Below are 26,089 nucleotides of genomic sequence, written 5' to 3'. Positions count from 1 at the left end.
GAGATATTTAAGGAGCAAAAATTCGTTTTTTACTGGTGTGCCTTTCCTAATTTTGGGAAGGAAAGTGTTCAATTGCCAGCACGGCATCGATAGAACAGCTGGAGAGAAAAAGAAACGAAAAGATGCAGAAGAAGTACTGTATATAATAATTTCTTTTTATCCTCAACCTTTGTGTTTCTGTCAACTATGGCTTGCTAATTCAAAAGGTCAAATACATGAATGGGTCATATGACATTGATCTCAGAATACTTTTATGACAAACGTGATAACAGTTCAATCTTGACTAAATTGAAGATGGTTTAGAAGTTAACAATTATAAGAACTTTTCACTAACATATGCTGCTGACAAAGGAGAGAATATATGCAATTCTGCATTTTTTGCTTTCTATCAAGCAATCATCTGTTGGCTCCTTATCACACTATGACACTTCCGTTTTGTCACATTCCAAAAAATAACTTGAGAAATACACTGTCACTCATCTTACACTGTTATATTTACCTATTACAGAAGGCTGGAAACAAAGATTTTGTTTTCAAGAAAATAAGATTTCTTGTCCAAGACACAAGGAAGTTTGACTGCAAAGCACAGATAAAAATGCGAGAAATTTTTTTTTTCAGAGAACAAGGTAGTTCTACTCATGTATAAACAGAACAAATCCAATTTAATAAATCAGATATGCGGCATGACTCCTTTTCTTCCATCCCCACTCAAAACAAGCAAACACACCTATAGAGGTTCCAGTCTGGTCTGCAAATGAAAAGGAGGAAGGTGATCACTGCAAAATTAAGCATTAGGGTTCTTATTTATAACATATTGATTATTGTATACTGATATCTAGAAATTAAGGTTGCAAGTAGCAGCCAGCTGAGTTATAGTTTGAGTTTTATCAAGTCTATTACTTTGTTAAATTTAGAGTAACTTTGTCTTGAGAGAGGAAAATTGAGGAGCTGTAATATACTTATCATCAATTAGGGACCACAAAGAAACATTTATTTATAGAGACTTTTGAAGGAGAGGGGTAAGACTTGTAACAAGCTGGCAGACATATAGATAAACTTTACTGCTAAATGGGTTACAATACAAAGTGCTCAGTATTTGGATCAGCTATGGCTCAACTTAAACTTTGCTTTAGCTTCAAGTTTAATCCTTTGTGGTTTCCTTTCTCTGTTTATTTTTCAAGTTATGTACACAGAAGAACACAAAAATGACAAGGAATGCTTTTGAATATCAAGAGGCTGGAATAAGCAAGAAACCAAAACTGAATTTTAAACAGTACAAAGTTAATTTGATCTTCCAATGTTATTTAATTTTAACTATAGAATTTGCTATTTAAATTTATCCCCTCCATTTTTCTGGGTATTGTGAGCAAAAACAAACAATTATCACAAAATGCATGGTATAAAGTAGTTTGATTCACAAATGTGGCAAAGGCCTTTCACTGTCTATCCATAAAAAGGGAAATAGTTTGTAAAATGTAAGAAATTCTGCATCTTGAGTGTATACTTATTCATCCATGTGAAATTAAAGGTTACTTGAAATAAATGTGAAAGATTTATAGGATTTTCAGACCCCTGATAACAATTACTAATGTGCTGATTTGCTGTACTTAAAGGTTATGATTTTAGCGGAAATAGTGGAAGAAATTTCTGGACCTGGAATTTTGTTGCAAATGTTTGTTTAAATCAGTTTAAGTCAGTTAAAAACTCTCCTGTTTCAAGATTACATGATTACCACACCAGAACCTTTTGTGGCTATATTATGCACCATGTTATGATTATGGTTTCAATAATAAAAGGTGCTGACTCAAGAACTTTCCGAAATAATTCTCTACATACAAAGAAATAGATTGTGGTTATGTACTCCAAATAGCAGGTCACATCAGTCTTCTGTAAGGAAGTAGCAGGAATTTCTGTGGTGGTTTTGGTGGATGGAGAGAAACATCCACCAAAACCACTTTATTCTATGTGTTAAGAGTTATGATAATCATTATGAACGTTTGGTCGGTCAGCAATTGTGCACCATAAAAAATAATTAGCCCTAACTGCTAATTAGTGGTATAAATCTTTTGTCTCCCTGAACATCTAACAGTGGCTATAGATAAAATTTAAAAAATATATTGTTGATGGTTTTGGTCAAAGTTTTGGTGGATGTTCCCTAATGACATCCACCAAAACTACGTAACATCTAAGCACCTTTTAAATACGTGAAATATCTGCATAAAATTGCGTAAAATGTTTTATAATACTACAATCGAACAATAAATTAATACTTACCATTTCTTTAGTAAAAAGTTTTGACGCAATTTCCCAAACAAATAATACACTTGGGTCATCGGGATAAGTCGGCATGTTGTCGTAGCTTCGTAATTTTCATTTAGTATAACAAGTCATGAGTTGTCCATCATTCCATCTCAGTCCCTCTCGACCAAGGTGGTTTTGGTGGATGGAATCTAATGCTGACCTATACTCAACATGATCTCGAGACCGAAATTACGATTATCGTTATTTCTAAATTGGCACCAAATTTATGGCTATAGTAATTTCGTGGCACTCTTTACCAATCTCCTTACACGTGTTAAATAAAGAGAAGGACTCGGTTCCACTGTCTTACAACATTCAAGATGGCGGAGGAAAGGGGTAAATGTGCGTTCAGTTGTGATCAGCATGATCTCGACACTAAAATAACGATTATCGTTATTTCAAATTGGCCCTGAAATAACGAATATCATAATTTCCAGCATGATCTCGAGACCGAAATTACGATTATCGTTATTTCTAAATTGGCACCAAATTTACGGATATAGTAATTTCGTGGCACGCGCACGAAGAGACCTGTGTTCTAGGAGTAGCGGAGGCGGGGGCATGAGTAATTTATTCAAGAATGGCTGACACGTCCGGTAAGTAAATTTGGCTTTTGTCTTCGTCTCTTTTCGGGTCAAATAAGCAATATAAAGGTCACGGCTGGGGGAAGAACTACTTGTGACCTCGGACTAGTGCTACAAAGCTTTGTGAGCCAAAGAGGTCACCTTTTAGTGAAATATTCGGGGATATTTCGAAACTGTTTGGTGAGGGCCGTATCCTTCGAACGCAGTTCATGTGCTTCAGCTGGCACCGTTCAGATCATTTTTTGAGGGGTAGAATAAATAGAGCTTAGGCGGAGGTATGGGTTATGTTCACATGGAATGTCTTTTTAATTGTAAGTTGTCTTACTTTCGCTATTATCTCAAGAGAAAAGGACTTTTAATTGCGCTTAAGTTGTTTTATATGTGTGCGTAGGAGATACTGTAGTCCTCACTTTCCAAAGACGACTATTTCAGCTAAGAAAAATAGAAACTCAAAGTAGTGCAATGCAGTTAGAGTGAATAGCTAACCTTTTAGGCATGTTTTTGCGTCATCGGTCTGTGGTGTCCTTCATAAATGGATAATATCCGTTATATTACTTTCATCAAACCTTGTGTTGTAAGGGTGAAAGTCGACTGAACGACATTTAAGAGATGTCAAGGTGTTTTCGGGCCCAATTGGCGAGTTTGCGCGAATGATGCCGTAATGTTAAGGAAATATCTAGTACACTGGTTACCCTAAAACACCGCAAAATAATAAACGCCTCTAACAAGCAGTCTACAAAAACAGTGCGGAATAAATCCTATGTGTATCAAATTTCTGTATGGGATTCAAATTTTCGCATTGCCAGGCCAAATTCCAGTTTTTTTCCATGGTTTTGGAAATATTTTTTTTCCGACATTTGCTTAATCGCCTTAATATTTGCATGGTAATGCCTTGATTTTTGTTTACATGGTTCTCTCGAGCTTGTGATTGGAAACAAATCTCTCAGCATTCTGTCTCGACTTGTGCTCGTAGATTATTTTTTACAGAATAAAATAAAAGATATGCGGCAAAGAATTGTACCAGATTTATTTGTAGAAAATCATGGGATAAGTGATTTAATTAGAAATGAATTCAGCTGCTGCTGTTTACATATGGTAATTAATTAATCATCCAATGACTTTAACTGTTCAGAGGGCTTGTGTTTCACATGAGATTGTAAACAATTGATGCAGTTCATAGGGTTTGGTTTGTGCCTAAACTAAATTTTTTTTATTCCCTCAAAAAGAGGCATTTGATGTAACTTTGGTAAGTATTAGCTTTTGAAAGCCGGTTTTATTGAATTAGAACCTACATGTTAAGGGCCAAAATGAGTTGACAGAACTAAAGTAAGTCCTGAGGTGTTAATAATAATAGTAATAATTCCATCTTTAGCCAGGGTAAACCTGTCAGCAATCGCTGATATCAATGGGTGCCCTAATTCTTGTGAGATTGATTTAAAAGCTTCCGAAAGGTCACAGACTTAACTAGGTTTCTTTCTTACTTGTGCCTACTGACTTACATGAACAATGACATAGTGAATTACTCGCTAAGCCACTGTGGTAATTAGAACAACAAACATTGCCCTGTTTTGAAAATCTAGAGACACAGGACAGTAATTTTCAGAAATAGCAGGATGTCACAGACTTTCTTACTTACTGGATTTTAACATAGAGGATAGAGTGTAGATACTCTAGCTGCTAAAACTGTGATATTCTTGCTCTCTTTATGGGTGCATTTTATTGTCACAAAATGAAAGATTTTGTTGATAACCTCAGGTGTATTCTTTGGGTACACTTGAACTCATGCTAAAGATCAGTAACCCGCATGAAGTATACTATAATCTCCAAGATTAACATAGTTTGTTAATTGGCATTAGATTTCTGTTACTCAGCACTCACATCCATATAAGACACATACTACTACTATATAGAAACTGTCAATTTTTGGGCTGTTTCGGGCATTCAAACTTTAACTGCATTCTAACCTCTCCATCTAGGAACTTCAACAGTGAAGAAGGGAAGAAAGGCAAGTGCCATATGTTCATGTACTTGTGTGAGCTTAAGATCACAAGATCTTAGGACCACAATTAGGTAGCTCAATGGGTGGATAAACTCATTTGAGCCAATTGAAATAGGTTATCAAAAGTAATTTTACAATTGTAAGAAAATTCAAAGCAGACACAAAATAGTTAGGGAAAGGTGCCTAATGGTCAGACAAAAAGTTATTATTCAGGATAAAATTAAAGGGCATTCTATTGATGAGTTTGGCAAACAGGTTAGGTACCAAATTGTAATCTCATCTGAAAAATGGGATTAAAAAGTCTGATTTCTTGGTTGATCTTAACAGTATGACATCTGTTGTTTTTTTTTTTATATTACATCTTTCATGTTCCACAGTTTTACATGTAGATCCTTTTTTGAAGGTATTGTGAGAAATATTTTAACTGATTTTAGCTTCCTTTTTTTGGTCAATAGACATGCTCTGATTGTGGTGCAGAGCAGCCTTCGGCAAAGAGGCGGTGTGAAGAATGCTCAGCCATCTTTCCCAAGATCAGGAAGCCTGCACAGCTAGAAAAAATTAAAAAAATGGGACAAACAAATCTTACAATCCAGAGACGATTGATGGAAAAACGTGTAAGTAGCATTAAATGTAATATACACTGCATTAAAAAAAATTGGGCATCTTGTTGTTGATATCATCACTTCGTTAGATAACTTGAGTTACACAAACTTTTTCCTACATGTGTGATACTCTACCCTACATGTATATGTGTAGGAAAACCAAGAAAAGTTCCTCAATGTTTTCTTGTAAAAAATCAGTTACGCATATAACCCTGCCGAATTCATTATACCGTATTTATTCACTTATAAGGCGCACTCGGTTACAAGCTTCTAGAAGTTACTTGTTACAGTGCCCTCATTCTCAAAACAAAAGCGAAAAAGTCACACATTACAAACCATAGCAAGAAAGTCACACATGGAAAATAGCATAAAAGTCACACGTTTGAATTCACTCAAGTCATCCTTCTCAGGAGACAATGTTTTAATTAAGTTATGAATACTAATTGTTCCGCTTTTCCCTTTATAAACAATACTCATCTGGCAGATCTTTCATTGATCAGTTGCAAAACTCATCTTAATCTTCGAGCATTCGTTCAGCGTACCGTAAATTTTCAGTAATTATGCCAAGTACCCTGGCTGGTACACGAAATGGAAACGTCGCCATGCTATTTCCATGAGAAGTAAGACGACTTTGGCTCCGCCGACATGGAAGACAAGGTAGTGGAATTCCATCGCTTCGTGTCGAGAGCCAGACAGCGTTGCAGCTAGGAGTCCAGCCACATCCTGAACATGGACGAAACCCCGATGAGATTCGAGTTGCCAGCCACAAGAACACTGGAAACCGAACAGTGCCCATCTTATCCTGCGGAGGCGATAAACAGAGTTTCACGGTCGTCCTAGCAGTGAAGGCGAATGGTGAGAAACTTCCACCGAAGGCTATTTTTAAAGGCGTTCGTCAGCTACGAATTCAGGTGCCCAGAGGAATGCAGGTTTCTGTACACAAAAAGGGCTGGATGGAGGAAGAAGGTTTGTTCTTTTTCCTTTATCATTCGGAGTATATAATAGCGGCCACGACAATTTCCTCGAACGATTTGTAGCCAAGTTTGCCATATTTCGTGTGAGCGAGGTTTGGAATTTGTTCGATTGTTTCTAACGTCAATATTTCAAGCGCATGCTTTTTAGCACGTTCGCTGTAGAAAGTCATGTCTTTAACTGTTGCCTAATCACAGTTTGTCTTTCTAACTTATAGGAACCAAGGATAGGATTCGGAAAAATCTTCGATTTACGCCTGGGCATTGGGGATTTCTAGTTTGGGGTTTCTTCCGCGCCCATTTTATGGTGCAGTTGAAGACCTACTTGACAGACAAAACGTCGATGTTGCCGTAATATCCGGTGGGCTCACTCTAGTTCTTCAGCCCCTGGATAAGTGCATCAATAAGCCACTCAAAGCAAAGGTCCGTGCGCAATACGAAACCTGGATGGTTAACGGCCCATTTACTTACACGCCCTCCGGAAAGAAGCGAGCGCTCAGTAAAGAGATGGTGTTGCGGTGGATCGATCGAGCATGGAGAGAGATCCCGGTTGAGTTGATAACTAGATCGTCATGTGGCATCAGCGATGCTCTCGATGGAACTGAAGATGATGCGGTTTGGGATGACGAGGAAGAAGAAGCAGAGGACATAGAAGAGCGGATCGACAACGAGTTCGAGAGACAGCGAAGCCGAAGACGACGAGTAGCTGAGCTCAGCCCAGCTTTCAAACAAATGGTTTTTTTCAGAGCCACCCTGGTTCTTTTTAGAACCAACAAATCTGATAAAGTCAATGGTCAACGTTGGATGTGTTTTGTTTATTAATTTACCGCTATTTATTTACATACTCATTTCAGTTTATTAAGGAAATTTGGAAAAGTTATATTTTGTGGCGCGAAAATACTCGGATATAAGACGTACCCCAAGTTTTGAGCAGATTTTGATCAAACAAGCATATTTTCTCGTAAAAAGTGGTGCGCCTTACAAGTGAAAAATACAGTATGTATTATGTATTACATGCATTACCAGATTGCATGATAGTAGTTCTTGACACTGAACACAAAAAGCTAGCTTTGATCTTTACTGTACTCTAGGCTGATATTCTAAACGTGAAGCACGACTGTGATGTTGTCATCATGATGCAAAACAGGCATGGTGATGGTAACACCATAACTGTGTATGGCACTGCTGGTGCAGGGGTTGCCTTCATTGGAAATAAGAGCAACAAAAAGATTTCAGAAGGTGGAGATGTGGCATTAATGCTGTTTAAGAAGTTTCTCAAAGGTGCTGTAAACCAATACTTTTCCATTGATAATATAGAAGCCCATCAGATCTACATACTTTATTAATTACCAAAACAGACACTTGCACTATATTTATTGAATACCAATGTCAAGTTACTATTTTATCATCATAATATTTTTGTTGTGGTTGACAAAAAAAAAAAAATGTGCCAAACCAAAAAAAATAAATAAATAAAGCAAACTGATTGGCTGCATTAATTTTGTAAACATTATCACTTTGAATCTTAATGATGTTTATTAATAAAAGTGAATTGGCAGTGAGAAGTGTATCCCTCCATCTCAGCACTTACTCATGTTGCTTTCCATTAGCAGGTTAGCAAGTTATGTAATTCCAATTTCTATGTAATCAGACTTGACCTTCCTCATTGTATATTAGTTTGTAATGTGACTATTGGCTAACTTCTTCTTTATTTAGATTACTATTCAATGTCTGGCAATGAACATTTGACAACTGCATCTACCTCTAATGACTCCACAGGTGAATTGCCAACCTCTTCTCTGGAAGGTGGTTGAACTGTTTCTTCCTAGGCATTTGAATTTAATATGTCAAAAATATTTGAAATATTAGAGTGCATCTAATCAGGTTTTACAATAATTTACATTGTATGTTACACCCCAAATCTATCTCTTGGGGATTTCTTGCTCACACATTTAGATCAGTCTGAAAGTTCTAGCAATTGTGCAACTCCCAAAGTGCCAAATGAGTTGTTAACTGCGGCCCCATCTACTCTCTGCAATGCAGGTTTGTTTTGTTCTTGTTTATTTTTGTTTCCTTGTTTCTACTTTTGTTTAGTTTGTTTAAGGTTCCCTTTTTTGGTTACTATTGAGCACCACTTACACATTAAGTTCAATATAACTACCTGATACTCAGATACCAAGTCTGAAAGTGAAGAAGTTGGAGCACTAGATAGAGGGCAAGACATAACAGCTGGGGCAACAGCGGAATCCAGTTCCCCAAATAATGGTTTGTAATGTTTGTTTGTATGCACTGTAACAACTTATGCAAAAGTATCTACAAAGGTAACATTTTAGGATTAAGTTCTTTCTTAAAAATTATTGGTGATAATTCAGTGTTAGCATGTATATTGAATTTTGCTATCATACCACAGATCCATGAAATCTTCAAATTGATGTCCCATTAAAGATAATTAAGATAAAAAATTATAACCAAGTGGACTCAGAAAAGGTCACTATGCTACTCATTTTGTTTCATAATATTAGTACAGAGTTGAAGGTGCACTGTCAATTGTAGTTTGGGAAGCTAGGGAAACAAAAGAGTCAATGGTAGTAAAAGGTTTAAAAATTCAATTTTGTTCTTACATTCAGAGAACATTTCACAGGCATTGCATGTTTGGCTGCAAAATCGTCCTTTTTCTGTGTAACAAGATTTGAGTATGCACCATAAATAGCCTATTAAGAAAACCCATCATTTGATTTGCCAAGATATCCAAGTAGGTCAAAGGGAAGTGTAAGGGCACTTTTGGTAATTTGAAGAATCCAGAAAAAGGTAACGCCTGCTTTACTGATGTTGTAAACTGGGGTTAGTTTCATTTGCAATGCAAGCCACTTTTTAGCTTGTTTTTCTTATGTTGTTTCTTTTTTTTTTCTGGTTTTTGTTTGAGCACCATGTATGGATTTGGAACAGTCTAATTTACTTGATTCTCAGATACAGATTCTGAAAGTACAGAAGGTGGAACACCAGACAGAGAGCAAGACAGAACTGTTGGGGCAGCATTAGCTTCCAGTTCACAAAATAATGGTTTGTTTCAATTGTTTGTTTTTCTTCATTGTAGCAAATTAAGTACAAGTCACAATAAATGCATAGTAGTATTGTTTTGTAAGACTTTCTGATGTTTTCAGCAAAAACTATAATTTTCTTCAAGACCTGTGTACATGTACATATTAAGTTGATCTAGTAAATAGTATGCTATGAAATCCCTGTTGGTTGCATATTAATTTTTTATCTTATATTCTGTTTTCTCCATTTCAACAGTGATGGTGGTGTACAGACGTGACTCAGTTGTCATGGCAGCTGGCCATTTAGAGGAACATCGAAGAGAAATTCATGGCAAGAGAGTACCAACAGATCACGTTTGTGTACTGTTAACAGCAGCAAAATCTAATGTTATGGCGCCATTTATTGCTGGCGATCCAGATGAAAACTCTTTTTTGGAGAAAGGAAAGTTTTTTGCTCTTCCTAAACAATTTATTTACCGAGCAAGTCTTCTGAATGGATCACTTCAATTGGCACCATATAATGCTACACCTTAAAGGGACAGGAAGGGCTAATAATGATCAATTTTTGTGTCAAATTGAGGATCCAAAACATAATTTTAAAGAAGAGTACAAAAAACATGTCATTGACAAAAATACATGGTATCATCATTCATTTTTAGAGATTCTGCGTTAGAGTTAGCAAGGTGATATTGCAACAGCAAAGTGAGGTGACAATGTGAATCATCTAATTGTCACTAAAAAGCTGTATTTTTAGGGTTGGAAGATGATGTCACATGACACAAAAATGATTATTCTTAAGCCTTCCTTGTCCCTTTTAGTGCATCTAAAGTTTTTTTTTCTGAAAGATATTTTAAACTGTTCTTATTTAATTATTGCAAAATATTTCATTCTCATCATTTCCTATGTTGTGTCTATCAAAGTTTATTATGAAGATAGTTTTTGAGTAATTAGTTCATATTTAAAACCACCATAACCAGATTGTGATCAAGTATGTAAGATTTTGTTCAAAGCAAGAAAGTGGTATTTCACTCACTCATTGCTGTCGTAGAGATGACTTGCTATAATTTCTGAAATGCTTGGTAATAGGGCATGTGGATGGCTAAGCAGTCTATGTTTCTGTTCTCAGTTATGTAATGTAAATATATATATGATAATAGTAACAGCTATAATACAAAAATAGTATATTCTGGGTTGCAGAACTAGAGTAGTTACAGTTCTGCCAAAGCATGTTCTTTCATTGATAAAGTTCATCAATTTCAAAGTATGAAAGGTTGATAGGGATTAATAAGGAAGAAAACAAATATTTATGATGCTGCTTGCTGTAACTGTTGTAAGTAACATACAGGATTGCCAAGGTACAACCCCAAACCATAGCCAGCTCAGAAAGTCTTCCTTCTCCTGCATGTAAGTGGACATCAAAAAGAAGGAATGTTGAGTGTTCATACATCACTTGTATATCTGAACTCAATCGGTGACATTTCTCACACATTCATTCACAGAGAAAAGTGATTTTAGGAGAATTTAAACCACATTCAAGGGTAATCTGACTCAGATCAAAATCACAGAAGGTATAATTTCAAGAGACAGCAATGAACATCTATGGGTAGGGTGGGTGTTTTGTAATCATCCTGGCATCAGTAACTGAGTAAGAAATCAAAACATGGGATGCAATTGCCATCAAAATTAATACACTTTCTGCAGTTGCATGCCTATAAAGACTAGTGACAGCAGAAGATATCTCATGTCTCCAGACGAAGAGAACATTCATAGCTCCCTCTTTGAAAATGACAAACTCTCGACCGGTGAAATCCAAGAAACCTTCATTTTCATTTCATGATAGCTGTTGGAAAAAAATCATCCCATCTGATGAAGTGTCGTGTATTAAATATCACAAGGGCCCATCATCACATTGACATACGTGGGAATGATACACACTCAACGTAAGGAATGAATAATTTTAGGTTGTTAAGAGAAATGGGTGACCTCTTTGTGACATTCAGGCAACAAGCTAATCTAGGCTTCGGCAAATTTTCCAAAACATGAATATGTGGCTAGTGATCAGTCAATCCTCTAATAACACCTTCGTGCTACTTAAAGAGAGAGTTATCCAATCTCTTGAGCATAATCCCTCTCAGTGAGCACCCCTTTAAATTTCGAGAAAATGATGACATTCTTTTTAATGTTACATGAAGCTAGTCAGAGAACTCGTGTGGACCAACACTACCGGTAAGTCTTGATAGTAAAGACGAAATTGAATTGAACACACTTTAATGTTCCTTACTTAAATTCTACGAAAACTCTTATGCTGCTGACAATTAGTATCTGCGGATTTCTTTAGTGATTGCAAGAGTCAGGTGCTTGAAGCTAATTGTGCTGGAAAAAATTGTCACAAACAGCTGCGATACCCTAAATGACATATTTCTCAGTACTTATTAGAAATGTTGGCTTACCTTTGCTGGAAATTTTCTATGCTTCCCTCTTATCTCTCTTCGATCTCTTAGGTGGTTATCTTTTTCCTTTTTCAAAAAAAATATTAAAAATGAAATGCCATAAAAGCAAAGATGAATAATTAAATGCTTTAACTCAATAACTATATCAACAAAATGGAATGGATTACGCGAGTTCAGCACAACAACTAAAAGATTCGTTTTGGTTATGTTCGTTTTGGGTCCTTTTTACAGCTACCAGCAATATGGAATGGATTACGCGAGTTTGGCACATCAACTAAAAGATTAGTTTTAGCTATGTACATTTTGTGTCCTATTTCTCAATTAGCAGCAAAATAGAATGGATTACGCGAGTTAAGCACATCAACTAAAATATTCTGTTTAGTTACGTACCTTTTGGGTCCTTTTTACAGCTACCAGCAAAATGGAATGGATTACGCGAGTTTGGCACATCAACTAAAAGATTATTTTTAGTTATGTACCTTTTGTGTCCTATTTTTCAATCAGCAGCAAAATGGAATGGAGTACGCGAGTTTAGCACATCAACTAAGAGATTACTTTTAGCTATGTACATTTTGTGTGCTATTTTTCAATTAGCAGCAAAACAGAATGGATTACGCGAGTTTGGCACATCAACTGAAAGATTATTTTTAGTTATGTACATTTTGTGTCCTATTTTTCAATTCGCAGCAGAATGCAATGGATTACGCGAGTTTAGCACATCAACTAAAAGATTATTTTTAGTTATGTACATTTTGTGTCCTATTTTTCAATTAGCAGCAAAATGCAATGGATTACGCGAGTTCAGCACATCAACTAAAAGATTCTTTTTGGTTATGTTCGTTTTGGGTCCTTTTTACAGCTACCAGCGATATGGAATGGGATACGCGAGTTAAGCACATCAACTAAACAATTATTGTTAGTTATGTACATTTTGTGTCCTATTTTTCAATTTCTAGCTAAATGTAATGGATTACGCGAGTTTAGCACATCAACTAAAAGATTATTTTTAGTTATGTACAATTTGACCTATTTTTCAATTAGCAGCAAAATGCAATGGATTACGCGAGTTTAGCACATCAACTAAGATTATTTTTAGTTATGTACATTCTCTGTCCTATTTTTCAATTCGCAGCAAAATGGAATGGAATACGCGAGTTTGGCACATCGACTAAAATATTCTTTTTAGTTATGTGCATTTTGTGTCCTATTTTTCAATTTCTAGCTAAATGTAATGGATTACGCGAGTTTAGCACATCAACTAAAAGATTATTTTTAGTTATGTACATTTTGTGTCCTATTTTTCAATTAACAGCAAAGTGGAATGGAATACGCAAGTTTGTCACATCAACTAAAAGATTCTTTTTAGTTATGTACATTTTGTGTCATATTTTTCAATTTCTAGCTAAATGGAATAGATTACGCGAGTTTAGCACATCAACTAAAAGATTCTTTTTAGTTATGTACATTTTGTGTCCTATTTTTCAATTTCTAGCTAAATGGAATAGATTACGCGAGTTTAGCACATCAACTAAAAGATTCTTTTTAGTTATGTACATTTTGTGTCCTATTTTTCAATTTCTAGCTAAATGGAATAGATTACGCGAGTTTAGCACATCAACTAAAAGATTCTTTTTAGTTATGTACATTTTGTGTCCTATTTTTCAATTTCTAGCTAAATGGAATAGATTACGCGAGTTTAGCACATTAACTAAAAGATTCTTTTTAGTTATGTACATTTTGTCATATTTTTCAATTTCTAGCTAAATGGAATAGATTACGCGAGTTTAGCACATTAACTAAGATTCTTTTTAGTTATGTACATTTTGTGTCCTATTTTTCAATTTCTAGCTAAATGGAATAGATTACGCGAGTTTAGCACATTAACTAAAAGATTCTTTTTAGTTATGTACATTTGTGTCCTATTTTTCAATTTCTAGCTAAATGGAATAGATTACGCGAGTTTAGCTCATTAACTAAAAGATTCTTTTTAGTTATGTACATTTTGTCCTATTTTTCAATTTCTAGCTAAATGGAATAGATTACGCGAGTTTAGCACATCAACTAAAAGATTCTTTTTAGTTATGTACATTTTGTGTCCTATTTTTCAATTTCTAGCTAAATGGAATAGATTACGCGAGTTTAGCACATTAACTAAGATTCTTTTTAGTTATGTACATTTTGTGTCCTATTTTTCAATTTCTAGCTAAATGGAATAGATTACGCGAGTTTAGCACATTAACTAAAAGATTCTTTTTAGTTATGTACATTTGTGTCCTATTTTTCAATTTCTAGCTAAATGGAATAGATTACGCGAGTTTAGCTCATTAACTAAAAGATTCTTTTTAGTTATGTACATTTTGTCCTATTTTTCAATTTCTAGCTAAATGGAATAGATTACGCGAGTTTAGCACATCAACTAAAAGATTCTTTTTAGTTATGTACATTTTGTGTCCTATTTTTCAATTTCTAGCTAAATGGAATAGATTACGCGAGTTTAGCACATTAACTAAAAGATTCTTTTTAGTTATGTACATTTTGTGTCCTATTTTTCAATTTCTAGCTAAATGGAATAGATTACGCGAGTTTAGCTCATTAACTAAAAGATTCTTTTTAGTTATGTACATTTTGTCCTATTTTTCAATTTCTAGCTAAATGGAATGGAGTACGTGAGTTTAGCACATTAACTAAAAGATTATTTTTTAGTTATGTACATTTTGTCCTATTTTTCAATTAGCAGCAAAATGCAATGGACTACGCGAGTTTAGCATATTAACTAAAAGATTATTTTTAGTTATGTACATTTTGAGTCCTATTTTTCAATTTCTAGCTAAATGGAATGGATAACGCGAGTTTAGCGCACCAACTAAAATATTCCTTTTTAGTTACGTACCTTTGGGTCCTTTTTACAGCTACCAGCAAAATGGAATGGATTACACGAGTTTAGCGCATCAACTAAAAGATTCTGTTTAGTTACGTACCTTTTGGGTCCTTTTTACAGCTACCAGCAAAATGGAATGGATTTCGCGAGTTTGGCACATCAACTAAAAGATTATTTTTAGGTATGTACATTTTGTGTCCTTTTTTTCAATTAGCAGCAAAATGGAATGGATAACGCGAGTTTAGCGCACCAACTAAAATATTCCTTTTTAGTTACGTACCTTTGGGTCCTTTTTACAGCTACCAGCAAAATGGAATGGATTACGCGAGTTTGGCACATCAACTAAAAGATTATATTTAGTTATGTACATTTTGTGTCCTATTTTTCAATTTCTAGCTAAATGGAATGGATAACGCGAGTTTAGCGCACCAACTAAAATATTCCTTTTTAGTTACGTACCTTTGGGTCCTTTTTACAGCTACCAGCAAAATGGAATGGATTTCGCGAGTTTGGCACATCAACTAAAAGATTATTTTTAGGTATGTACATTTTGTGTCCTTTTTTTCAATTAGCAGCAAAATGGAATGGATAACGCGAGTTTAGCGCACCAACTAAAATATTCCTTTTTAGTTACGTACCTTTGGGTCCTTTTTACAGCTACCAGCAAAATGGAATGGATTACGCGAGTTTGGCGCATCAACCAATAGATTCTTTTTAGTTATGTACGTTCAAGGTCTTATTTTTCAATTACCAGCAAAATAGGGGTGGATTATGCGATTTTGGCACACCAATGATAGATTCTTTTCCGTTGTGTCTGTTTTGGGTCTTATCTTTCATTTACCAGCAAAATGGGGTGGGGGGGGGGGGGGGTTATGCGAGTTCAGGACATCAACTAATAGATTATTTTTCGTATTGTCCGTTTTGAGACATATTTCATTTATTATTAAAATGGCATTGATTTCGCGAACTCAAACTCTTCCAAATTGTCCGTTGTAGAACCTATTATTCACTCATCAGCATATTGGAATTGAGGAGGATTTCGCAGGTTTAGTAGATCAACTGATAGATTATTTTCCCTACTGTCCGTTTTGGATCCTACTTTTCAATTATCAGCGAAATGGTATGTATACAATCACGAAGCACACGCTGAGTAAGTAACAGACCAATTTAATATTTGCTAAAGATAGAAAGCTAGATTCTTCTCGCAGACAACTGACGAACACAAGCCCAGTTACGCTTGCTTTAGTCTTTACATTTTCGCAGAGGATACATAGCAAGATAAATTTAATTCACCAAGGTACATTGTTTTTATTTTGAGTATGACTTATAGAAAAAAACTGTTAGAAGGATATGGTAAAAATCCATGTTTAAAATTATGCTTTTAGTACCTTAGAATGTCGTTTGGTAACAAAAGAGATTTCAATTTGAGTTCAGTGATGTTGCCACTGGCCACACATGGAAAAAAACTGATACGCTTAAGTTCCCCAGTGCTATCCTTATCTACATGGTCCTCTGCTTCCTTCCGCGGCACTTTGTACTGCTGGAGCTCCTCTATCCTTTCTCAAATACAGTCTCAAAAATCAACAAATACCAAGTTTCCGTAAGTAGTCTCGTCGTTGCTTTCTAGTTCCCATACATTGGTACAGAACGAGTCAAGTTCCTTTTCCTCGGCTGTGAGTACCACGGCACCACTTGGGCCATGGCAGTGAGTGTCAATATACATTACGATACTATCGGTGAAATAAAACAAAGAAGTTTTGTCATTAAGAATAAGAAACGCTGTGAACGCATTGCACGACGAAATGGCCTCCTTTAACTGACCAGAGACAGTAGACATCACGTGGTGGTCTTTTAAACGCACAGGTAAATTGTCACCAACATCCATCGAGCACCACATCTCTAGCACACTAGCAGCCTCTTGGATTGAGAGGTATCTTGAAGGTAAACTCTCCCGACAGAAATTGTAAACTCGGTTGCCAATTTCGATACAACCACACAATACCTCTACGATGGCACTTGCAATACATGATTGGCACTCCGGGAGCGGAACTTTTTGGAAACTTAGAGCATATCCTAAAAGGATACTAATTAGGCTACAGGCATTACTTCCGTTTCTGCCTTTGTAGAAACCTTGACTTATTTCTTTTGGGAATTTCCAGCAAGACACACCCGGAGCTAGAACCTCTGGGAATACAGGATCCAACACCGGTACACTTAAAGTACTAAGTGCCTGAAGGATAGCATTTCCAGTTGCGCTTCCAACTGCCAAGTCACTGGCATTACCACCGAGAAACTCAATGATGTTGTCATTTTCATCTCCATCTCCATCACCGTTCAAGCTTTCTTCGTCGTCAGCGTCTTCCTCCTCTTCTACTTCGTGCGTAAGGAGAAAGGTACGAAAGACATGTAGCTCTTCAGTTAACACAGGAGCAAACGCACTTATCCCAGCGGCGATTTGTTTCGTAGCGAAATTCATACCCTCCTTGATTAGGGCAAGTTTTGCCATTATCACCCGCTTCTTGGTTGATGCGGTGGCGTACCGACGACTCTACATATTTGTGGGATACACAAAGTATAACACAAGTGACATTTGCGAATATTATCTGAAAAACCCAACTCTCTTATTTAACAAATAAACGGTATATTAGTTCAGTAGAAATATTGCACATTAGAAATACACTTGAATGCATGGACCTGTTACAACCAGGTAACCATGTCCGATTGTCCACCTGGTTGTACTGTGAACCTTAATATATCTCGCCACTTACCGAAATCTCCTCCGAAGATCTTTCCAGTTCAATACCCACTCCTTCATTGCCATCTTTCATACATACTGTATGAAACAAAAAAGTAGCGTCTACTAACTCCAAAGAATCGACATAACAAGGTGCAGCTATGACTTCTCTGGTCAATGTAAATGTACGCTGAGGGCCCTAAAAATTTGTCACTTTACTGATTATGACTTACACGCCAGGAGAACAACATCTTGTGAACTATGGCAATTAGTGACTGACGGACCGACCGAAAGATTGGGCGTGCATGGGCTTTAGAGTACATAGGTCGATAAAACAAACATGAGAAACTTTACACAGCTGTCTAATTGGATGTGTGATTGGTTAGAACTCGAATGTGATCGTGGTACAATCGGACTATTTACATCTACTCATCCAGTTCTGTCAACTATTGGGCAAAAAGTGATCACAAAGGTACCAGACCTGTCAAATAGGCGATAAAAATACCTTTTAACAATTCCTGCAGTTGCTCCTGTTCTTTGAACAAGTATGGTAAAAGACTGTTCTTGTAGAACTTCATGAATCGTATCATTTCCTTTTGGAGAAGTTCTATTTCCTCGTGAAACCTGGATGCTTCCATCTGTTTGTCTACAACCAACCGTTTGGTACGGATAGGTACACCTGTGAAAAACGGTGTACCTGTGTCGGCTTTCCAAGGAAATTTGCCATTCTCTATCTCGTGCAGTTGGACAGAGTCAGTGGCTGAAAGTCGATTGTACTTAGCAATTACTTGCTCCAGCTTTATCGTCTCTGCCGATATTTTTGTACGTAGCCTTTGACGTTGCTTTGATCCATCTACAGAAAAAAACATACCATTGAAAAAGTCTTACAGCGAATAATTTCATTAACAGGATAAAGGGCACTCACATTGAGCAAACTACAAATACTGAGGCATTTCATGGGAGAGTTTAGATCTAACAATCTTTATACTGAAACAAAAGTTACCTGCCAGCTTTCCCATATTAAATGCCAACTGAGTAATTGAGAGGTGGAAATGCTCCATTTGCTTCTGGAAATACGCAACCCCCTTTTCAATTAACACGACCTCACCAGCACTGACATTGTCACAAGGTTTAGCTTCAAGCTCTCGGAACTTCTTCCCAAAGAGGTGATCGGCAGTTTCAAGAAGCAACTTTTGTCTGGGGGTGCAGTTTTGCAATGTCAGCAAATGACATAGATATAGCTCCTCCTCGTCAGATAGTTGAGGCTTTTTAAGGTAGGAAGCTTCGTCCTCTAATCAAATTTGAAAATAGACAAACAAACAAAAACTGTTAAAAACCTGTTACATATTACAAGCAGTTAGGGTACACCAAATTATGCATAGATCTACATTTATGAACGGTGTTTATTCTCCATTTCTCCTCTGTTTTGAGAGGCAATAGGCTTAAAGGGACATAAGAGATGCAAACATCATATGGTTATGCTTGCCACCATCTTTTTTTAACTATTTGAAGAATTGTCCAGAAGCCAAACTGTCTTAGCAAAATTTCCTGGGATGGAAAAATATTTTCAGAATGTCATGCAGGTAAATTCAGCAACAATCAGATCAGTGATAAACATAGAAAAAAATTGGTAAATTATATCAGTAGTGTATAACTGACCTTTTGCGGCCTGACAAACATCGGATTTCCAACTTTCTACGCACACATCTGTTTGATTCATTTGAGGATTTTTCAACAGCTCTTCTATCTCTTTGTTCACCTGCTTGAGCTGATTCTCTGCCTGAAACCAGAGAAGCAGAAGGGTCACAAGTCGAAATTGACAATTATAGACTGTCATTGTTTTCCCTATTTCATAACCAAGAACCAAATGAGTGGAAGAACAAACACAACACTAATATCTTTATAGCAAATGAAATGCACTTTATACCGTTGCGTATCGTTTTGCAAGTGAGCCAGGAAGTCTCTCAATTTTCCGTCTGTTCCAATGAAAAGAATGTTCAGTGAGCAGTTCCTCCCTACCTGTAAGATTGAAAATGAAAAGAAAACTTCAGACTAATCGGCTACAATACAACCATTCCAAGTTCTAACCATTTATGAAAGATTTTTATATGAAACCTTAGCCAATACAGCATTTTCAACTTTTTTCAAAATTGCTGTTATCATGCTGTTTTGGTTCCTTGGATACAGGGTAGTAAATTGCATTGGGAATAAACCTTGTGGTGTGTCACCTTGTACCTTCGCTAATAGGAGTTTGTAACAGAACATACATTTAGCATCCTCTAGCTGTTGACACCATTTTGTGGATGGAAAATTGGGTGATGTACCTTCAGGAAGCATATGCTTTGTGGAAGAGCCTAATCTTGAGAAATGGCTATTGATGTGCTCAACCTCCTCCCCAGTAGTTGCAGCTGCCCCACTCTGCCAACGACCACCCCACAAGACCTACATGAAAATTACACTTATTGATATACATGGAATGCCATCAGAACACATAAAAAATTTCATGATTGAAACAAAACCAAACTGTATCCATGCAAAAGAATTCATATGCAAGCAAAATTGGACATAATCATACCAGTACCTGACAAGACCAATCATGAGCTTTTGCATGCATAACTGACAATGCTGGACTCATTTTCTTGGAAGTTGCTGGATCATTCTTTTTTAACCATGGCCAGTACTTGCAGATGACATCATACCAGAAGAACTCCACATTCTTAGGAATGTAGTAGTTCACCTGGAGATAATGGGCATATCCATAAACTTCCCCATACATCATGTTGATGGCATGTTGCGCCAAGCCATGCCTACATCCAGAAATCTCCAGACCACACTCATCCAGATTCTTTCTTTTTTTAACTGTATTTCCTGCTGCTCGCCAGTTTGAGTCTCCACACTTTCCCTGCTCATCTGATTTCTGGATTAAAAATAATGTACATCCACATGTACAGTGTATAGATAACTGATGCTTGTTGAAAAATCAACAAGTTGTAATTTAGTAACATGTGTCTAAACATCCTATTGCTTGATAGGAATGTTTGCCAGTGTTTTAATAGCAAAAGGCAGGTTTCAAGAGATGCAGTCTAATAATATTGCTACATGATACTACCTTAGCATTGATTGCTCTGTGAGCAGAGAATTAAGTATATTGACAAGTCTTTGCCTTACAATAATGGACACTGAATCAAACCATAGAATGTTTCTGAATTGACAATGATCATCATTTCCACATGTTAACTACAATATCTTTGATTGTACCTTGTCTTAAGTTGTATCACAAAACATTGCCTCAGAAACTAGGAATGTTGCATGTACCCTTTTAAATCCAGTAAACACTTAATGATTACACATGCTCTTACCCTTTGCTTTGAACCTTGATAGACCTTATGAATGTGACTATCAACTTTCTCATTTGAGACCACAAAGGTTTCTCCATAGTAACACTCTCTTTTCCTTCTGAATACAAATGTAAATATGTATTCTTTAATAACCTAATACATAACCAAGTCTTCTACATGCACTCCAGTGTTAAGATGAGTGTATGATAGTGGTACAGGCTCTTCTTATGTCCAAACTTTCTTCAAAAGTTTCTTCAGTAGTGTTACCTACTAGTACTTTACAATCATGTGTGAATTTTGATAAGTATTGATCCCTCAAAAAACATATGTATTTTTTAACCACATAAGCTTTGATAAAACACTGTTCAGAGATTAATTCTGAAAAAAGTTAGGATGATTTACAACTTGAGAATGATGGTAATACTGAAACCTTATTGCTAATGATGATTTCATTGCACAACTCCAACTGAGGTTGACCTTAGAATGAGCCAACTACCCAAATATTGCAGTTGATTAACAATGAAACTTATAACCTACGCAGAAAGAAATTGTCTTTGAGTTTCAAATTTAGCACAAAGAACACTTATGAAATTAATATCTAGAACTTACATCCCTGCAGATTTAAAACGGTAAAGTTTCATGTTCCCATCAACATGAACAGAGTGCTGATGTTGGCTACATGATGGGCACTCCATCCAGTCAATGCACCGCAATTTATCGAGTTCAAATTGACAATATTTCCACTCCTTAAATGACACTCTGAAAGCTGAGGCATTAACAGTTGCAACCTGTAAACAGTAAACAAACATCCACGTTTCCTCTGTTACAACATACTACAGTAAAAAATGTGATAAAGTTAAGTTTGCTTAAGACTTCTTTGGCTCAATGACTCTCTACATCAACAGGGCTTTTATTCACTTATGGGAATGAAAATTTTAACAATGATCGTGGAACCTATCAATATGCTGAGGTGTTATAAAACTAATGATACTAACATAAGTTATGCTCTTTGAAAGTCTAACTTGAAGATTTGTTTATAGTATTAGCAGTGCTAATTAATATCATATGTTTAAAAGTGACAACATTTTCCACAAGCTGTTCTCCTCTTTACCAAACTTCCAAACCAGAATTAGATGTTGAAGGGCTGTCCTGTGATAAAGATACTCACATGTCCTTTCCGCTTTGAAAAGAGCTCAAGTGACTTGAGAAATGCACCTTCAGACACTCCTGGGAGCTGCTTCTGAAGAATGTCCCAGAATAAGAAAAGCTCCTTATCAAAGACATACGTCATATCTTTGATACTCCCTGGCCAAAAGCCAGACTGGATGATGACAACTGGTTCTGAGGTGCAAAGCATTTTCCCACACTGGAGGCACTTATATCTTCTATGGTTTACATCAAACCGACCTGAAATTTGGAAATATATACTGTACAATTATATAGTCTGTTGAGAAGGCCAAACTGGTTATTGCACATTGTATCACAAACATATTCATTGCAGAAATATTTCTTTAAATTCCATGCAATTAATATTACAGGAATGTCTCATGAAAATACATATCAGTCAATACCTCGAAGGGAGACAACAATGCAGTGAGTATTAGGTAGAATACAGTCTGGTTCACAGTTTCCGCCACATGTAGTACAGCAAAGGTCTCTAAGAGGTAGACTTCTCGCTAGAAAAGAAGGAGATGAAATCCGCCTCACTTAATGTGTTTGTATATACATATATAAATATATGTTTATATATGTATATATATACATATATATATATGTATATATGTGTATGTATATGTGTGTGTGTGAATATATATGTCTATATATGTAAATGCATATGTATATATATATATATATTGTTGGAGGAAAAAGGCAAATAAACTACAAGTTCATTGATTCAAGGGATGAACTTGTAGTGTATTTGTCTTTTTCCTCACACCATATGTACATCACTCTACTCCTATGTATTGAGCACTGTTTTACGAAAGTCAAAATTTTACACTTTACATATATATATATATTGAGTATGTATTGAGTATATAATGAGATAGGGAAAAATCAAAGAGATTATACTTTCATCCCCACAAGACTGTTTGCCCACTCATCAGGGTATTTTGCTATAAAATCCTCTGATGATCGAGTGAGTAAGCATAAAACAGGCTTGTAGAAATGAAAGTATTATCTCTTTTTTTCCCATCTCAATATATATCACACTCTACTTCTACATACCAAGCACTTTACAATGGAAAAATCAAAACACAGTCTTCCTATATATATATATATATATATATATATATATAAATGCACACTGTAAACAACTGAAAGATTACCAACTATTTCCCACTGTCCATTACTGTTCCATGTTGTTGTTGCAGGGATTGGGAAATAGTGTCCATTAACTATGGCATCCCTGTCATGAAATGGCCAGCTTTCATGAACTTGCTGGTCACATTCAGGGCACAAGTGTCGTATGGTGGAACACATGTCACATCTCACAACTGCAGCTTTATCTAAGCATCTGCTGCACATGATATTTTCAGGAACAGCATAAGTGGCTTCCAGTAATTCTTCAAATATTGTTGACCGTTGCTCTTCCCAGCTTTCAGTCAAGAGTGTCTGCCTTTCTGCCCAATTTTGTCTCTTTGGTGGGTTGCTTTCTTGCAACCTCTGTAAAAGCTCCTGTGTCTCCAACAGGAATTCTTTCATTTCTCCTTTACAAAAATGACAAAAACATTTCCACGTTGTAGTAACAGTGCGTCTAATACAATCAACAAGAACAATGATTATGACAACAAAATCACAGAAAGTGTAAAATCATGTTCTTACACTTTGAACTAAAACAAGCTTTAACCCTTTACACCTTAACACCAGTATGCAAACTCTCCACACTATGCTCTTTACATTTCCTTAGGTGCTGACAAGGAGAATTGTTTAACAATTAAGACCTCCTTGAGTTAATGATCATTTATTCTTGTGACCTAAATGTGTGTTTCAAGGATGATAGGTTAAGGAGAAATTAGGTGCTAATCACTCTTAGAGGTTAAAGGGTTAAGCCAAAAGCACCGGCCATCCAGGTTCAAGGGAATGTATGATTAGTTCATCAGGTTTTTAATGCCAACGGCACAAAAATTAAAACGTATGCCAAAGGGTGTATGACTCCTACCCAAAATTTCTTCACCCTCCTACCGATTTAAGGAGGTTTCGATGCCTCTTGCCTTGCCCCAACAACTCCGACCTTGTATGACTAAAGTAATGTGGGACTGAGTGACTCAACTGTATTTTTTTGGTACTCTAGACCTTTACTTTTGCGCCACCATGTAAATAATCTGACATTATCCCTTTCCACCCTAACATCGGTATGCATATTCTCCATACTGTTCCCTATACATTCCCTGAGGTGCTAATGAGGAGAATTTGTTTCATAATCCAGAGCTTCTCTAGTTGGTGACCATTTCCTTTATTCTCATTACCTTAATGTGTGATTTGGGGGTGATATTGTGGGGAGAAATTAGATGCTTCTCACTCTAAGGGGTTAAAAGGTTACTTGAATTACTCCACAAATAACTCCACCACAGAGAACATAACAGAAGCGCACATTAACATCAACCTTGATATTTATGATTACAAACCTCCTACTGTACCGGACGCGCACGTAGTTTGATCCGCATTTTCATGTCCATAACTTGCGCTCGCATTCTCTGAAAGGTCTTTAGATAAAGAAGAAACGGGATCGACTCAGAGCTAACAAGCTGAGGAAAAGTTGATGTAGCATGTTCATTAATGAAAGCTAATATGATGATTCACCAGAAAATATGCTTACCATCACGTTCATGATGAGCTGAGGTTTCAAGGATAGAATTCGTATCTTTTCGTCTTCTTTTCGACTGACCAGAGTATGTTCCCTTATTATTACGAAGTCCTGAAACGGGGTCACTACCATATTCATACTGCCGAGCTTTCCGCTCTTTATTCTTTGACAAACCCAACAATCCTTTTCCTTTACTAAGAAGCTCGGACATCGAGGGCAGCTTTCGTTTTCGGTATACCCCTATAAACAATTAGACGAGAGTAAGACTGATGAAGACAAGCAGTATGCAGTCGAAACGTCGCGATTCACATCATATGTGACAACATCGTGAGACAAACGATAATGTTTTATTCTTAATGAGACTACAGCTTACAAAGGGTAGAGGAAAAGACTGATTCTAAATAAGCGAAATAAGAGTTACGGTAGCGAATGAAGTTAAGACTTCACAAAATAACCCATCACAACTGAACGCACATTTACCCCTTTCCTCCGCCATCTTGAATGTTGTAAGACAGTGGAACCGAGTCCTTCTCTTTATTTAACACGTGTAAAGAGCATTGGTAAAGAGTGCCACGAAATTACTATATCCGTAAATTTGGTGCCAATTTAGAAATAACGATAATCGTAATTTCGGTCTCGAGATCATGTTGTAATTTCAGTGCATGTCTGAGACCTTCGGGCTCGAAGCTTGGGAACTAGTATTCAGGGAAAGATAAAATGGCGGCTTACGGCGGCGAAGGAAATCTCAGTAGTTTAATATTTAGCGTGAAAAGGCTTGGGTGTTGTGATCTGGTTCTCAAGTAAAAAAAAAATCACGGTCTGCAATGGCCCTACCACCTTTTGAACAACAAGAAAACATTGAAACGGTGGTAAAAAGCAGCACGTTTCGAAGTCTAAACGAAAGATGAGTAAGCTGAGTTTCAGTCAAATATGACATTTGGGATGTAATTTCGATACCGAATAAATAGTTCTACATGGTTATACACGCATAGGATGTTAGATTCCAAGAGTTCGATGTCGCCATAGTAGTTACACAAAATGGCACATCAACCAATGCTAGGAGTAATAACTGATTTATTTCTCACAGTGAATCACATCATATACAGGTTTTCAGATAGGCGTAATTAGAACGGAACGATAATCATTTCAGGCATTCACCACAAAGGAAATCAAGTGTTAAGTAACTTAAGTGTGGGTGCTCGGAATATCCGGGCATGTATTCTAACACCCCCTCTTGCTCGGACGTTGCGAGCATAACAATCTAACTACCTAGAATAATGCCTGTGAACTTTTGTAACGTAACTTTAGTTACAGGTTTTGTGAAGATGTCTGCTACGTTATCTTACGTTGCAACATACTCTAAATTTACATTTCCATTCAGTACTTCAG

At 36.4% G+C, this 26,089-nt stretch overlaps 3 protein-coding genes and 3 long non-coding RNA genes across 14 annotated transcripts; 3 read left to right on the top strand and 3 right to left on the bottom strand.

Moving 5' to 3' along the window:
• Window positions 1-134: 134 nt before the first annotated feature.
• Window positions 135-2,635, bottom strand: LOC149048463 (uncharacterized). The gene is made up of 2 exons (XR_016185126.1): window positions 2,275-2,635; window positions 135-748 (listed from the first exon to the last, which is right to left on the bottom strand). It is a non-coding gene; the product is annotated as an uncharacterized LOC149048463 (long non-coding RNA).
• Window positions 2,636-2,740: 105 nt separating this feature from the next.
• Window positions 2,741-7,818, top strand: LOC149048461 (uncharacterized). The gene is made up of 4 exons (XM_089201137.1): window positions 2,741-2,897; window positions 4,862-4,890; window positions 5,340-5,498; window positions 7,549-7,818. Exons 1-4 carry the CDS (start codon window positions 2,882-2,884, stop codon window positions 7,801-7,803), a joined length of 459 nt encoding a protein of 152 aa, XP_089057263.1. The 5' UTR covers window positions 2,741-2,881; the 3' UTR covers window positions 7,804-7,818.
• LOC149048462 (uncharacterized) lies at window positions 6,259-6,999 on the top strand. The gene is made up of 2 exons (XR_016185125.1): window positions 6,259-6,452; window positions 6,676-6,999. It is a non-coding gene; the product is annotated as an uncharacterized LOC149048462 (long non-coding RNA).
• Window positions 7,519-15,167, bottom strand: LOC149048459 (uncharacterized). Of its 7 annotated transcripts, none has more exons than XR_016185119.1 (3): window positions 11,946-13,741; window positions 8,220-8,282; window positions 7,519-7,658 (listed from the first exon to the last, which is right to left on the bottom strand). It is a non-coding gene; the product is annotated as an uncharacterized LOC149048459 (long non-coding RNA). The 7 variants fall into 7 exon arrangements; XR_016185118.1 differs by lacking the exons at window positions 7,519-7,658; window positions 8,220-8,282 and adding an exon at window positions 10,777-10,893 and having other exon boundaries at window positions 11,946-12,011; window positions 12,336-14,072; XR_016185124.1 differs by lacking the exons at window positions 7,519-7,658; window positions 8,220-8,282 and adding exons at window positions 10,904-11,335; window positions 14,836-14,956 and having other exon boundaries at window positions 11,946-12,011.
• On the top strand, window positions 8,174-10,805 carry LOC149048460 (uncharacterized). The gene is made up of 5 exons (XM_089201136.1): window positions 8,174-8,236; window positions 8,414-8,500; window positions 8,630-8,722; window positions 9,425-9,517; window positions 9,752-10,805. Exons 1-5 carry the CDS (start codon window positions 8,185-8,187, stop codon window positions 10,027-10,029), a joined length of 603 nt encoding a protein of 200 aa, XP_089057262.1. The 5' UTR covers window positions 8,174-8,184; the 3' UTR covers window positions 10,030-10,805.
• Window positions 15,168-15,974: 807 nt separating the features above from the next.
• LOC149048458 (uncharacterized) lies at window positions 15,975-25,356 on the bottom strand. Of its 3 annotated transcripts, none has more exons than XM_089201094.1 (16): window positions 25,181-25,356; window positions 24,713-24,940; window positions 24,522-24,599; window positions 23,223-23,603; window positions 22,467-22,571; window positions 22,064-22,302; window positions 21,505-21,683; window positions 20,917-21,013; window positions 20,139-20,474; window positions 19,882-19,999; window positions 19,485-19,576; window positions 19,217-19,337; window positions 18,561-18,848; window positions 18,063-18,410; window positions 17,592-17,656; window positions 15,975-17,371 (listed from the first exon to the last, which is right to left on the bottom strand). In XM_089201094.1, exons 1-16 carry the CDS (start codon window positions 25,194-25,196, stop codon window positions 16,397-16,399), a joined length of 3,666 nt encoding a protein of 1,221 aa, XP_089057220.1. In that variant the 5' UTR covers window positions 25,197-25,356; the 3' UTR covers window positions 15,975-16,396. The 3 variants fall into 3 exon arrangements, with proteins under 3 accessions (XP_089057220.1, XP_089057218.1, XP_089057221.1); XM_089201092.1 differs by having other exon boundaries at window positions 25,175-25,346; XM_089201095.1 differs by lacking the exon at window positions 24,522-24,599 and having other exon boundaries at window positions 25,175-25,331.
• Between the last annotated feature and the right edge of the window lie 733 nt (window positions 25,357-26,089).

This window comes from Pocillopora damicornis, chromosome 3 (assembly GCF_964200805.1).
Source record: "Pocillopora damicornis chromosome 3, jaPocDami1.2, whole genome shotgun sequence".
NCBI lineage: Eukaryota > Metazoa > Cnidaria > Anthozoa > Scleractinia > Pocilloporidae > Pocillopora > Pocillopora damicornis.
This window is presented reverse-complemented; position numbering and strand designations above follow the sequence as displayed.